The sequence below is a fragment of the Colias croceus genome, chromosome 14 (genome assembly GCF_905220415.1).
Source record: "Colias croceus chromosome 14, ilColCroc2.1".
NCBI lineage: Eukaryota > Metazoa > Arthropoda > Insecta > Lepidoptera > Pieridae > Colias > Colias croceus.
Window position 1 is genome coordinate 236,006 of NC_059550.1, and position 16,095 is coordinate 252,100.

Genomic DNA, 16,095 nt, shown 5'->3' on the forward strand with positions numbered 1-16,095 from the left:
ATAAACTTCTATGTTTCCGTCTTACCTTTTTCTTGATTAGCACAACCTAAAAATAATACTTTATCAATTAACTTACCTAGTATAGGTAGGTATAGGTATTTTTTGAAAATCACGAAAGCACTTGACCATAGCTTCACCTGAAAGAAAGCGTGGTACAGGATGGAGTATGCGAACTTAATAAACATGAATACAAATTCGTATTAAAAATATCTACTTCGGAGTTGCTTTTTACAAAAAAAAAAAATATCAATAGTGGGAACTTTGTTATCACTACTCGACAAGGAAAGAAGAAGCCGATAGCTCTATGCTTTTCAAACTTATGAAAAAACATATCATCTTATATGAATTTGAAAACAAAAGCTATTTCATTAAAAACATCCATACAATAAACTCGCCATGCCTCTGGTATTGTGGGTGCAACTGGGCGACGATGATCATTTACCATCAAATGACTCGTCTGCTCGTTTGCCTGCTCTTCACATTAAAAAAAAAACATTATTTAGGTCATTCAACTTTTACACATAGTAGTCTATGAAAACGACATCATTTGTTATGTATTCACACCCACTTTCTACATTTTTTCTGTAACTTAAAAAAATATTTATCAATAATAATATTACAAGATTAGCATTTCAATCGCAACTTAAAAATTTTTTTATCAATAATAATATTACAAGATTAGTTTTCCAATCGCAGCTCCGTTGTCGCTGTCTAAAACATAAAACTTCCTTGAAAAGAACGCATTGGTGAAAACAGAATGAAAATCGGTGCAGTATCTTTTTGACTTCATTGCGACAGACAGACAGAATAATATAAATTTGTAAAGATAATTTGTAAACTAGAAAATATTTCGATTGTGGACAATAATACAAAAAAACTGGTCAATTGATGTCACTAAATATTAAATAATCCACTAATAACCGTAGGCAGATTTGATCAAATAGTTTTCAGAAATTTTAAGAATAGGTACATATTATCAGGAACACAATATATTTTTTTAATAAAATGAGTGATTCTATTGTACCCACATATCTGAGTACAGTGAGTGGTTTTGTTACTAGTTTAATATTTTATAAGTATATACCTACCTATAAGTTATCTTAATTTGCTTTAGCAATATCTTGATTTTCCTTTACCTACAGAGAACAATAATTGTCAAATTTGTTTCGTGATTCCTAAGGATTATAGATAAACTATTAGGTACTGTCTTACAACAAAAAAATTACCTACAGGGTTTATCTTGAAGCGCGGGTTCTCTTTAATCTGGTTTTGTCGTATTTCACATAGACAACTAATACTGCCTTCTGAGATACAGGTAATTACCTAGTTCAGAAGGCAGAGCAATATTGTAATGTTATATTTGAAGTTGCTAATATTTTTTTAACTAGACTATTAAAATTAGAGTGTGTTTAAATTGTTTTGTGATAATACCATTATTATTGATACCTACTAACAAATAAATAATACATACATCCAAAATGTTGAAAAATTGAAAATACATTTTGGAAAGGAACATATTTTGCAAAACAAAAGCAATTTTCGGGTATTATTATTGTACACATAGGCTTTGGAGCATACAATAAGTTTATTGATAATTTGGGATTTGTTTTAACTTACAATGAACGTAAAAGTATATTATAGATGCTTATATAACTGACACAGGTACAAATACGCCTGTCTACTACGCGTGTTGGAAAAAGGTAGAGTCAAATTGTATTGTATACCTACCACGAAACACGTTTTTCATCAAAATATTTTCTATTGATTTTGAATAGGTATGTCAATTACATTATGTATTTAGTTTAATTAAAATGTTTCATCTTTTTGATGACGTTGGTATGCTATTTATTAATAAGAGAGCCTTATAACATTGACAAAATGTTATAAGGCTCTCTTATTAATAAATAGCATTAGAAGGAAAAAGTTACACAATATTATGAGTTTTCACGTCATAAGTTAATAAATATATATTTAAATATTTATGAAACATTGCACGCTTTTTAAAGCACAGATTCAAGTAAATTTTTTCCATACACTTACAACGAAGTATTTTTATATTACCTAGTTCGAACATTTTACAACCTTTTAAACTCTGTGTGAATAATTGAATTTATTTTACCTAATTCTGCTTGTATGTATTTGACTTTAAAACAAACACAAAATAACAGAATGGCAGAGCTTTTAATTGGATTTTTTTATATGAAAGTCGGTGCCCTCCTTTGTCTGTTTATCTGTCTTTCCAGATCCTTTATCGTAGGAACTCGTGGGGGTGTCAAGCTGAAATTTATATTGAATACCCAAGTCTACCTCTACGGCCCCTTGAAACTGTGAAAAATACTTATAAACCAACGCAATCAAAAAATACAGGAGTTTATGCTGCGAATTTTCGTAAATTTCAACATTCGCAAGGGAATAAAAACCCTATCGGGTACTTCTTGTGAATGCAGAGTCTAGAAATTTGATAAAAAATCAACGTCTAATAGCACAGATAAGGGAAAAATTGCTAAAATCATAAATTTAAAGGTACAACATAATAAATAACAGGTTTGTTCAGAGCCCTCGGTGCGCGAGTCCGACTCGCACTTGGTCTGTTTTATTTATTACAAGATAAAATAGTACTATCCTATCATGTTCTTAGTTTAATAGTATTCAAATACTTTATACCTACATAAGATATAGTACTTATCTATTTACGTATAATATTTTATATTACCTATAAAATTTCTACTAGGTAGTTTTTATTACTACCTAGTTAGTAATAGATAGAAACTAGGTATATATCGTAGGTACCTATTGTATTGTTTTATGTTTACCTAAGGGATAGAGTAGTAAAAAATTATCCAATTTAATTGTTACTTCATTAAACATACAATATAAGTCCATCATCAACTACCTCACCATGAGAGTTAATAAATAATAGGAAAAATAAAAAAAATGATCGTAATTTCTAATTACTTATTTTAAGTCAATCAATAACTATAATATTTTACACTTTTGTATTGTTATCAAAAAGAATCACGATTAAGAGATGGAATTGCATTTTACAGTTTTTAAAACAGGTAAAGTAGGTAGGTACCTATACAATTCACGAACAAACAATCTATCTAGGTATATTAACTAAATTAAGCTTTTCGAAAAACTATGGCAAGTGAATTGCGTGCTTTATTTCAAAAACTATAACTACAATCAGATATCATAATACCTACCAAAACTCTTCTTCATACTACATTCTTCTTCCTAGGAAAGATAGTGGATAGGAAGTTTTACATATTATCAATTAGACACCATAAAATAGGTAAGTACTACTATATTATAAACTAGCTTCTGCCCGCGACTCCGTCCGCGCGGATGTCGGTCTTCGCGTGGATGGTTATTTCTCCATTTTGAGTACCTCTGTCAATAACATCTTATAAATATCTATTGGACCCAATTCCCAAATACGGCTAGGCCTATAATAATACGCAACGTGTGTTCGCGGTTCTACGGAACAACGTCTATGGATAAAACTGAAAAATTAAGATTAATTTTTTCTACGTATTTTTCCAGGATAAAAAGTATCCTATTTTACGCCCAGGATAATAAGGTATAATTATACCAAGTTTCATCGAAATCGAACCGCTAGTTTTCACGTGATGCCTTCACATACAGACAGACAGACAGACAGACAGACAGACAGACAAAAATTTTTTTAATCACATATTTGGGTTTGGTATCGATCCAGTAACACCCCCTGCTATTTATTTTTTCAATATTTTCAATGTACAGAATTGACCCTTCTACAGATTTATTATATGTATAGATACGAAAGTTTGTGAAGATGTGTGTGTGCGTGTGTGTGTTTGTTACTCTTTCACGCAAATTTTACTGTCAAAAAATACGAAATCTAGTACCTCTATTATAAATGCTCTCCTTATCCTCTCAATTTCCTTTAAAACATATTTTACTTGATATCGACTTGAACATACCGTAGGTTTTGAAATAGTTTGGAAAATCCAAAAGTGCACGCCTCATAATCTCATCCTTTACAATAAAATTGATTATTTATAAAGAGTACGTGACTATAAATATAAAAATGAAATAAAATAAAACATTTGGAAAAGTAAAGAAAGCGGTACCGTAATAATTGAGCTATTTTTCTTGTGGCCCCACCTAGATGTGAAACTGCGCAGGTTTAAGGGACTGACTACCAACTTATTTTTTTAAACCTTGGCTTATAGTATAAAGAATCGAGTTTATAATGGTGAATTTTGAGTACACTATAAAAAAAAAAAGTCGATATTTTTTTTGTTTATTTAATAACAATTAAACCACATCGAATCAGACCCTGAAAAATGAAAGGGTTCTATTCCTGAGCATACTCAAGCGCAAGAGAAAAAAAAAGACTCGATTAGTAAAGTATTTCGGTCGCTATCGTGTTAACAAGAAAAAGGATCCGCACATACAGACACACGGACGTCCAAGACAGAACTTTTTTAAACTGTTTTTTAACTAGTTTAAATAACAAAAATGACATCAAAAATATCATGAACGTTAAAAATAGTGTTTTTTCTTAATATGTGTGTGTATGTATTATCTTACAAGTGCAATGTATGATACATAAAGACATTTTAAGTTTGAAAAATCAGATGTTTTGCGCGAAGTGACAGTAGTACCCACCTCAACGCTTCGCTTATGAGGCGTGCAATAGGTACTTACATAATTAAAATAATAATAATCAGATGTCGCCGTTAGAAGTCCTATAAGAAAATAGATCATTAGGTATAGAGTCTCGTAGTCGAAAATATTAATTTGATTTTGGTCTATGCTGATTTATGTTATAGGTTGATACAATTTGTATACAACCTTTTAACTGAAATTGGTCCAACTTTCTTTAACGCTTGAATGCGAGGAAAAATTCAATACCATGATCGATAAAAAAAAATAAATAAAAAAAATAAAATATATCTTTTTTTCACCTTTTGATTGTACAATATTGAATATGAGGCTCTGGCTTTCTTGCTAGGCATACCTAGCCTGTGTTAAGATCGATGTCTTTTCATTGTATAAAATAGGGTGTTTATAAATTTTAATTTTACTTCTCTTAGTCCTCCCTTTGTGTGGCTTAATCTACAAACATAATGATACAACAATTAATAAAAAAAAAACGTGTGTGCCGAGTAGAGTGTCAGAAGTGAAACTTCTTTGGAAATATTCAGAGATACCAAAATCGTCGCCTTACTCCATGATGTGACGGTACTGCCATGACGCGACTTTGAAATTTTACTCCCAACACGCCTAGAGAAGTTACACTTCAAAAATGTATGAAATTTAGCTGGAGACCACGGCTTCACTCAAGTGATTCTCGGTCAAAAAGTTTATGTAAGTTAAGTTTATGTAGGTATATGCAGTTTTGTCTCTGTTATCCGTACCAAATTCTATGTAGGTAGATTCCATAGTCTGATTTGCTTGAAAGTAGCAAACATCTATCCCTTCATTCATCCATACATTTATACTTCGTAACAAACCTTTAGGTTTATAATATTAGTAGTATAGGATGCAGTCTAAAGACAAACAATCCTTAATTTTATTAATGATAGAAGGATTTCAAAGTGGTTAAAAAAACTATTATTCCGTTATTATCTGTATGAAAATATCATTAAAACCGCAAGGTAGGGGAGAGCGGGGATGAAAGTCACATTTTTTTCTTTTTTTATGTAACTTCCAAAATACGTTGCTTAGGAATGATATTTGTATACCAAAGGATAGTGTAATTATTCTGGTACAAAATAAATAAACGTATTTTTGTATAATAATATCAGTTTTAGAAATATGTTGTATTTTCTCTCCAAAGAAAAATGTGACTTATAACCCCGGGTCAGGGATGGTTGTCACAATGCCTAGGGTAGGTAGTCACATACTAAATAACAGGCAATTTATAAATAGAAAGTCACTTTTTGGTCTTATAATTTTACGGAAATTTTTTAATTAAGAACTCTTAACCTAATGAAACCGTAGACAGTCTTTATTTCAGTCTGAACATTAAGAACAACAATTTTAGCAAATGTAATTTAGTAGACCAGATGTGCATGTTTCGTGAGCCCAAAATCCTGGCATTCTACCCAAACTTCTCTAGATTTGCTTGCTGAGTATGGTAACAAACAGACTTAGCAGAAATCTTCATTCTCTGTCTCTTCTTCACTGTTGTCAGATTTCTTCTTGTTTTTATTAGATTTAGAAACCTTCTTCTCTTATTCTTCTCACTCAATACACGTTTTGGTATCACTAGGGGCTCCCGGGTTCTTACTCCACTTGGACCTGGTATCACCAGGAGCTCATTGGGAACTTGATTTTACAAAGATTCCTCTAGCATCAGACAATCTATACAATTTTCTGGCGTTATTGCGCTAATATTAAGACCCCTAAGGTTATAATATTCATGAGTCAATATAGAGTCATCGAGGAAAGATGGACTTCCATCAGGTTCGTTAGGGTGATTTTCCGGTGTTGATTGAAAATTAACGGCTGAAACAAACAACCCCAAACGCAAATAAAGCCAGCTCGCATACAGTCACATGTGACAACCAGCCCCCAAAAATTTGTGACAACGAGCCCCATAACACGTTTTAGAAAAATAACATTGAAAATAAATTCCGATCAATGAATATCTAAAAAACTATGCTACAATATTATAAAACACATTTCATCATTATCAAATGAACTGAAAGATTATTACTGTAAAACAAGAACGTATACTTACGAGGTTCGACACAGCAGCACAAAAATTTACTTTTGCTGTGCGAAAACAATAAACACGAGTGGGGCCCTCACGGTAGATCGGAGCGGTCTGACGCGAAGTGGGGACAGCGTTGTCACTGTATCGCTCTTGCCACGCTGTTCAACAGACTTATTCGATAGTTCAGTTTTGTGTTAAGACCGCTGTGACAACCAACCCGTGAGACAACCAAACCCGGTCTCCCCTAGGTCCTCTCCATTTTTTAACATTCTAAAGTAAATTAGTGAAAATTTTTACCTACTAATGAAAATTTAGTACTTTTTGTTCCCACCGAATTGAAATTATAAGAAAATTCATTGTAACATTGTTTGTTTGAGGGCTATCAAATTAAAATTAAAAATCGACAGGAATTTGATAATAAAGGAAAACCCAAATGAAAATATTGCGTGTAACAAACTAGGCGATAGACCCTAGACAGGGAATTAATGATTGCTAACAACCAAACTTATAATTTGGTGAGAATCGGTTTAGGGAGTGCAGTTCTAATTATGATGCAAGTCAAAGAGATCCTTATGATTTGTGTATTAATTATATTTGCAAATTTCATTTTAAATTAGGGACATATAAAATAAACTCTACCTATCTAGGTATTTTAATTAAAATCAATTTATTAATAACATAATCAAAACTTGTTGCTGAATGTAAACTAAATACTTTCATAGTACCTATAGAACAGCTGCATCTTATATATAAAATTCTCGTGTCACAATGTTAGTCTGCATACTCCTCCGAAACGGCTTGGCCGATTCTCATGAAATTTTCTGTGCATATCGGGTAAGTCTGAGAATCGGCCAACATCTATTTTTCTTATGTACCACGGGCAAAGCCGGGGCGGACCGCTAGTCTTCTTAGTCGTGCACTCTTGACAGAGTGGTCGTGGTTGTGGTGATGGTGCTCTATTCTTGTTATTAGGTATATATTGTGGTCACTTCATAAATTAACTGTTTTTAAATTACGTGGAGTAAATATGTAGGCATAAAGTAAAATATGTAGGCATGTTATTCAAGATAACTCTTACTAGATTTTATATAGTTACCTAGTACATAGTAAATTGAACTTAATAAAATAATTAGGGACTAAATTATATTAATCTGTTCTGATCTCAAAAACCTAATAAGTTTACTTTTAACTGATTTCAAGTTTCATACCTAATTATGGTAGAACTAATCCGCACCATCGTCCATCATGTTAAGCACATAGATTAATAACAAACAGAGAGCTTTTAACCAAACTGCCTATTGACGTATTTTTTTTGTTTATTTACATTCGAAATTTGCAAAGTGCCGTAGCTCAAATAGATTTAAACATTTGATAGACTAGGTATACCTGCGCGCTTCATATTTCCAATATGATTCGGGATAAAATAAAACAAACACATTTCAATACATACTCCCAAATATCAGTACATAAAATACAAAACCATCGAAAATAATTAGAAATAAAAAAAGCGTGCGAACGTTAACCTATTCGTGGTGTTTCAGACAATACGGCGCACAAAGCAACTGCCGCTGCGTCGTCTATTCAGTGTATGTAACGCGATCCGTGTGAAGACGCCTTACAAGGACAATATTTTGATCGCCTACACAAACACGGATATTATTGAATGGGAGTTATTTATTTGTAATGTCACGGATCATTTTTAGGACTATGCTCTTGCGTGGGTTTGCTCGTCTAGTTTAAAATTATTGTTTTCATGCTTTATCGATTTGTTTTTTGTATTAAAATTTAAAATTGTGATCCCGTTTTTTTATTTATGGTACCTACACCTAATACATTAAATAAATATAGATATTAAAGAAAAAATATGCTATACATAATATATAAATACCTATGGTCTATGAAAAAAATTTCAGGAAAGTAGGAACTGAAGACGAAGTCAAATCATAATTTGAAATAAATTAAAGCTGCAAACATATCTCAGTGCATTATTTTTTTATATTTAATATGTAAACTGGAAAGGGATCTCGGTGGGGAGACATATTTTCATGTTTATTTTTAAATTGAATTGTATTTCAATTCACATTCATAATAATTCATTCTGAGTTTGACGCAGAAATACTACCCAACTAATGCTGTTTGCAGCAAAATTGGAAATTGGTGTAGAAATTGTAGATACCTACCTACTACCCACTGATCCATCCATCCATGATCTATTCATCCATCCCTCTATCTATCCATCCATGATAGGCTATGTTGATGATATACCTCCCTATTGCCATATAACTGATAAAAAGTTTGAAAACTTATCCTCTGCTTTATAGAGTTTTTTTTTTAAAGTGAGAGAGAACTTTTACCTATTATAACAATGAAAATTTAGTCTGGACTGTGTTTACTACCATCAAAATATGTAAATATTAAAAGTTAGTTAATAAATATATAAATAAAGAAATCTCTATATTAGATCTCTTGGTTAGGTAGATACTGATGTTATATCTAGCTATCGAAAACCTAATTTTCGATATGATCCAAAACGTAGCATGAAATTGATCTGATTGGTTACCAATTTATGTCCTTGTTTCCATTATTTTATGAAAATTACTAAAAGTGTTACTCTACAGTGAAAATTTTTGTTTATAATCCAGTTTAATAATCATTGATTTTCATAAAATTTCCTTATTTAGTGCATCTGAAAAATCTAAACTCAAATACTTATTTACACTTAGGTAGACCTGCAGGTTTTGTCAAACCCACACCTATCAATTATCATTCTAATTATCTACTGTAGTTTTTATTGTATAGCTACTGACTAAAACGTTTCAGTGTATTGATTGAAAGCGGGGTAAAGTAGGGACTGCAGAAACTAAAAATCTGGGAAAATTTTCTTATTAAAACCCGTGCTACCGATAGCAATCATGTGGATGACAGAAATATAATGAGACTATAATATCTTTTTTAAAAAGAATATCCTAAATTACTGGATTTAATTTGAAAGCTCACTCCTTGATATGATTTTGCGCTTTTTTAATTTCATGATTTTGTCAAGAATGTACTTACCTATTGAAGAGTTTATTGCAAAATTTGCAACGTTGGAAATTTTACTTTACCACACTAATTGATAAAAGTTTTAGTTTATTAGTTATAATAGGTATAATATAATTATGATTACAATATAGGTAATTATAGTATAATGTAATTAAGATTACCACACTTGATTTTTTTCATAATTATTGTAAAGCTTTCTTACAGTAGGTACGCTTTTTTAAAAATAATAATAGTTTAGATATCTATAGAAAATTAAACTCTTATATTTCCAACTGGACTAGGAGCTTTAAGAAATTATTTGAATAAATAAAATATTGAAATATTTATCGACTCTACTTTAATAATACCTAATTATTGATCAAACAAATAGGTACCTAAACTATATCTACTTAACTCTTGATAATTTTCTTCTATCTCTAGTTAGAAGAAAATTTTCAAGGTAGTCAAGAGTATTTTCAAGGTTTAGGTATCTTGGAAAATACGTATCTATACATATTGAATGTGAATAAGTACTTTTTTTACAAATTACATACCTAGGTTTATTTTACAAAAAAAAAATAACTATTTAGGTATAGGTACATTATTATTTCTGTCCTGATTTGAGTTGTGAGTTATTCGGTAATTAGTTATGAATAAATTTCTATACAATGTTTTTATGGATTTATTTTTTTCTCAAGCAATTCTGAAATGAACCTACCCACTAGACGTATCTCTTTGCTGCTATTAAATAATTTTATAAATATCTTGGTTTCTATACCTACGTCATTTATTGTAAAACTATGTTTTAATGATTAAAAGGTGCTTCTATAAGAACTCTACTTTGAATTCACTCAGGTTTTACTTGGAGTTTATAAAAATTAAAGGAAACAAAAACTTAGCTACAATAAAAAACAACAATGAAGTGTTTATTTTACAATAATTGTATCCCTTTTTAGCATGTTTTAAATAAATAAATGTAAGTAGGTAGAAAATTAATAGATAATATAATATATTTTAAGTTATTAAGATATTCATGTTATGCTACAAGAACGAAAAATCTGTTATGCACGATCCTGTGGCAATCGCCGGACGAAATTTCTTGTAAATTTTTGCCATTCTTTATTTTTATAAAAGTAGATAATAACATCAACAGTAGGTACCTATGCTATTCAAGCCTCCATTACATAACCTACTCAATAAATGTAGATTGTTCGGTGCAATGACCACCAACACAATAGCACAACAATACAGATATAAAAAGAAAAACTTTTCATAGTGCTCATTCAATTAAATGAGCTTTCTACTTGAAAGCAAGTAAAAAGATTATAACAAAATGAAATACATATTTTAACAACAGTTATCTATAAGGTAGGTAGATATGTATCATAAATAAAAATGTTAAGAAAATCAAAGAATAGAAGGAAACAGCATAGAATATGGAGTTAGAGATGGATATAGAATTTAATGAAAAAAGTATTAATTTTATTTCCATTTTCATTTATTCTTAATCATTATATCTACCTAATGAATAACGCTTAATTGGGAATTAGGTACCGGTAAAACTCAATAAAATAAAATTATAAAAATCATTGAACATTTTCCACTGAGAGCTGTCTAGAAATTACTAATTTTAATTATAATCCTGACTGACTCTATATTTTCAGAATAAATTAAACGTTGGGGAAAAGTTTCAATAAAAATCTTCTATAAAATATTGAAAATTAATAATAATTTCATTATGCTCCTCAAGAATGAGCCCCACTTTTTTGAAACCTAAAAAAAGGTCATCCTCAAAAAGAAATGACAAGATTTGTAGAGCTAGTCTGGGGTTTCAATCTCTTTTGGCGAAGCGAAATGAGCAAAAAAATAATCTTTACAAAAGCGTGAATTATATGTGGGCGTAAAAAGGCCTCTCTTTGTTTCACCCCCAAATCATATGGCGGGTAGGTAATGATCTATAATGGGATATTATACACTCGTGTGAATTCGCGGACGTAAATTAATACACCCTCCAGCGTTCGCTAAATAAGGCCTCCACCTTACCGCGGCTCGCGGAACCGCGGCGACTCACCTGCGTCGGTCAGACTCGCAATTAATCAAAATTAAACCGACCCCGCCGCCGTTCACTTTGAGCTCTATCGCCGGGCACTACGGTGCCAATTCGGTCGGCCAGCCTCGAGTAGGCGGGCTCGCCGCGAAGAAATCCGGCCAATAGAGTGCGGTAACAAAATATCCGTATTGGCTATTAGCAGGCTCCGCCCGGGCGCGGCGGGGAAGTTGTAGCAACGCAAGGGCGTAAGTGCGGGCGCCGCCGCGCGGAACTGCGCCCTGCCGCCCCGGCATTGCGCCGCTGTTGCCGCGCGCGCCGCCGCTCCGCCGCCGCGACCCGGAGGGTGGTGAATTAAGATTTTTCAATAGCGAAACCGAGTTGCCGGAGTTTCGAGGGGGGTTTCGTCGTTTTTACAAGGCGACGGGCGGCGCCGCGATCAGATGCGCTCGGGACGTCGCGGTGAGCGGTCGTGTGACGAGGCATAGCGTGAAACGTGATCGTTCCATTTCGAAATCGTCGAGTCGTCGCGAAACATAAAACAATCTAATTCAGTGTTCGGCCGTCGAGTGTTGCACAGTGTTAAGATGTATAGGCGCAGTTGAACGAAGCGGTCGAGATGCAAGCGATGAGCGCGAATACGGGCGCGCCCAGGGCGCCGCAACGGTCGCCGTTCGCGATACAGGAGCTGCTGGGCCTGTCGGACAGTCGGGAGAGCCGGGAGCGATACTTCGAGAGCCGGGATGATAGAGTGCTGAACTTGTCAGAGAACAGAGAGCCGAGAGGGCCGTACGCGCCGCAGTTCCCGCTGCCGGCGTCGATGGCGAGCCGCGTGGCGTACGCGGCGGCCTTCAACGCGCAGGCTGCCGTGGCCGCGGCCTTCCTTCCCGGGCCCCCCTTGTTGCATCCGCCGCCTGGTAAGTACAGCCTGCAGACAAGTGCAAAAAAATTCTCAAGTGAAAACTGACAAAAAAGGGGTTACATCCCTTCCGTTACAAGCAAGAGAGACCAATCTATTATGAACACAAGGGAACCTGATTATTGTGTACACAAAATCAATTGAAATGTTTTAGCTATCGTTGCTAAAAAATTTGAAAATAAACATCTGGAAAAAAATGCTTTTTTATATTTAGGGATTTAAGTTTTTATTAATTAGTGTATTGTAAAGTAAAATAATAGGTCTTATAAATAATTAATATTATACTCAAACACTATTAACTACTGTAAAAAATGAAATGTTACCTATCTATTAAAAAAATGTTCAACAGTAGGTATTTAACAGAATTTCAGAACTTCTACTAACAATTCTACCTACAACTGATCAAGAAATTAATAGTTATTTTCTTATGAGAAGAAATATTATTTTGTTTGTCATACCTAAGTTGTTAAATCTTATAGTTTGCTCTACAACTCTATGTAAAGCAAAAATCGATTTAATTACATACTTCTATAAAATGATTATAATTATACTTACATGTTTTAAATTTATACCGCATTATTATTGCGAATTTTAATATCAAACTTTAAAACTCTACAATTCAAGAGCAAAATCTTATTAGAATTGCACTCGTTTAAACACTACACAAGGCGGCAGACAGACGAAACGACATGTAAAACTAAAAAACAACGCATAGGTATGAATTGAATTCGCACCGACGGCTTTGATTAATTAACTAAACGGTTTATTTTGTTTTATAATTAGCGTTGAATAAAGACTTGGAGCTGTCGGATCAAGTTTCTTAGTGTTAGCAATCGACAATCTATATTGAGGAGTATTTTAAGACCTTTTGTGTTTCGCGACACGTTCCAAGTGAGGTTTCGGATCTGGTTTTTGAAGGATATTATTAGTGTCCAATTTGAGGAACGTTGGTGAATTTAGTGTAAGGAACTGCAAAAATGGAATGTAAAGCAGATGATTAAGCAAACGATTAGTCATTTGAATTTGAATTTGAACGAAAACTACTGTTAGAAATTTAGGTAGAGAAATTCAAACATTAATTTGTCCAATTAGGAATGATTTTAGTAATAATTTGAATCAATAGAATATCATAATGAAGACTGACTCTACATTTTAAAGTTTCCTCATCTCTACATCTTCTCAAACTCACCGAAACAATATGCTTATCTTGAAAATGCTGCTAAATATGAATTTTGAAAATGATATTTAATGAATAAATATTTAATGTAAAACAAAAAACGTTACTTATAAAAACAATTCAATACAATGGTATATAATCATAGGTATTTTAAACATTGAAGTAGTTTGAACCGATCTACCTGATATTAGAAATTGAAAATTAAGTCTCTATTTTTAACAATGTTTCAATAATCACCGTATTCTCTCTTCAAAATATAGAACAATAAAAAAACTTTAGGTACCTATTTATAAAGTACCTATAAAGAAAATAGGAATTCTATATAGATTTCAGAAATAAATATTTTACAGTACAAGTTGGTCTTCTTACAAAATTATTAAGAAAAAATACCTACTCAATACCTATAGTAAAATATGGATTTAAAACCAAAAATGTGACCGCTCTACATTTAACCATCTCTACATACATTAGAATTAATAACTCAGATATTAAGCGCTCTATGATGAAACTAAAACCTAAATGCAAGTTGATCAAATTTATATTTAATACCTACAAGGTTTCGAATTGAGAATTTAATTTTTTCAAAAGGTACCTAGTTTCAATGTAATAATTTATCTGAAATAATTAATGTGTATGTTCTATGTAACCATTGTATATAAAAGAATAACAATTCAATTTCAAATTTCAAACAATTGAACAAACCTGAATTTTTGCGAACTCATAATTCGCACAAGTCCGTCGGCGCGACGGTACCTACCTACCTACTACTTCGCTCTCTCCAAATGGCCGATTTACCTACAATAAATATTTCGTGCCAAATAGTTATAAATATAATCTATAAAATTGAATATTGCTGTATTGTATAATTCATAAATGAATGAATACTCTTTATTGTGCAGAAACATAGTTCGTTATATGTTTACTAGATTAACATAGATACCTACTCACGTTTGAGTTTTTGTTTCTTTATTTGTAAAAATAACTTGTCGAAAATTTTTATTAGAAATAGGTATTTGTAATGAATATAATAATATAATGAATTATATTATATATACCATTGAATAATATTGTGCCTGTGTGTATTGTATTTAATATAGGTACCTAGGTAGGTATATACCAAAAAACTCACATATCTATTCATATTCATTTTAGATCACTTGAAAATAAATCTAATTTCAGATTTGGCAAGTAGATACCTATTTATATTTTTGTTCTGCCTCAAGCACCGTTTTTTTCGCAGTTAATTTTAGTTTAATACAAAAAGATCATCATTCTTACCATCAGAGGTAAATCCTAATAAATAAATAACGAAATTCTAAATTAATATTATACTAACTATAAAGATTAATATTTTACAAATTGAGTTTTAACAAAATGCGAGGGCATTAGCTAATCAATTGTATTGATGGTTGAGGTTGGAGCTAAGTTAATAAGGTTGGGAACAAAGGTTGTTAGCGAATGGTGTATGCACTGCGCACAATGCGGCCGCGCACTTTCAACGACCATTTTATATCGCTATTTCTGCTTTAAAAGAGGTTTTTATGTGGTATTTAGTAAGCTACGGTTAGAAATATATAAATATGTAACTATATTTTATTAGATGTAATGTACAGAGATATTTGATTTTTAATGTGTTTGATTGAACAACAAATAAATCAAAAGCTTATTTACTTATCTACTAGACAACAGTCCAATTTGGCATGTTAAATACAAATAGATATAAAAATAGATAAAATAAGAAGCTTAAAACCACAGTGTAACACTGTAAAGCATTATTCATTATTCTATATCTACCTTACCTACCTTTTTAAAGTGCCAAATTAAATTGTCAAAATAATTTCAGGACTCTACGTCTTAAAACAGCGAATCAGCTGTGCCTCTATCAATATCGATTAGTTTAAAATCATAGAGTTTTTTATTAGAATTTAACTACCAGATCTAAACTTAATAGGCTTATTTTTTAATTGTGTTTTCTTCAAAATTATTCACAATATATCTTGATCTAGAGCTACTAGTTTTAGTATTTATTAGTAGGTACACATTGGGTTTTATTACAATCATTATGAAAAATGGTTGTAAAACCACATCGTGCCATCTTTTTTAATAATTCTCCGGTCCGTCTAACACTTAGAAAATAAACAATTAAAATAAGCATATTACTTCACCTTATTAGCTATAGGATCTATAATATTGTTAGGTACAAACTACAAACATTCGAT

The 16,095-nt window shown here is 32.0% G+C and overlaps 1 protein-coding gene across 1 annotated transcript in view; it reads left to right on the forward strand.

The window, feature by feature from the left end:
- Positions 1-12,272: 12,272 nt before the first annotated feature.
- Positions 12,273-16,095, forward strand: part of LOC123697533 (visual system homeobox 2-like) — a 44,270-nt gene continuing 40,447 nt past the window's right edge. The window contains exon 1 of the mRNA XM_045644079.1: positions 12,273-12,697. Within this exon, the coding sequence (XP_045500035.1) occupies positions 12,400-12,697 (298 nt within the window). The 5' untranslated portion in view covers positions 12,273-12,399. The remainder of the gene's footprint in view (positions 12,698-16,095) is intronic.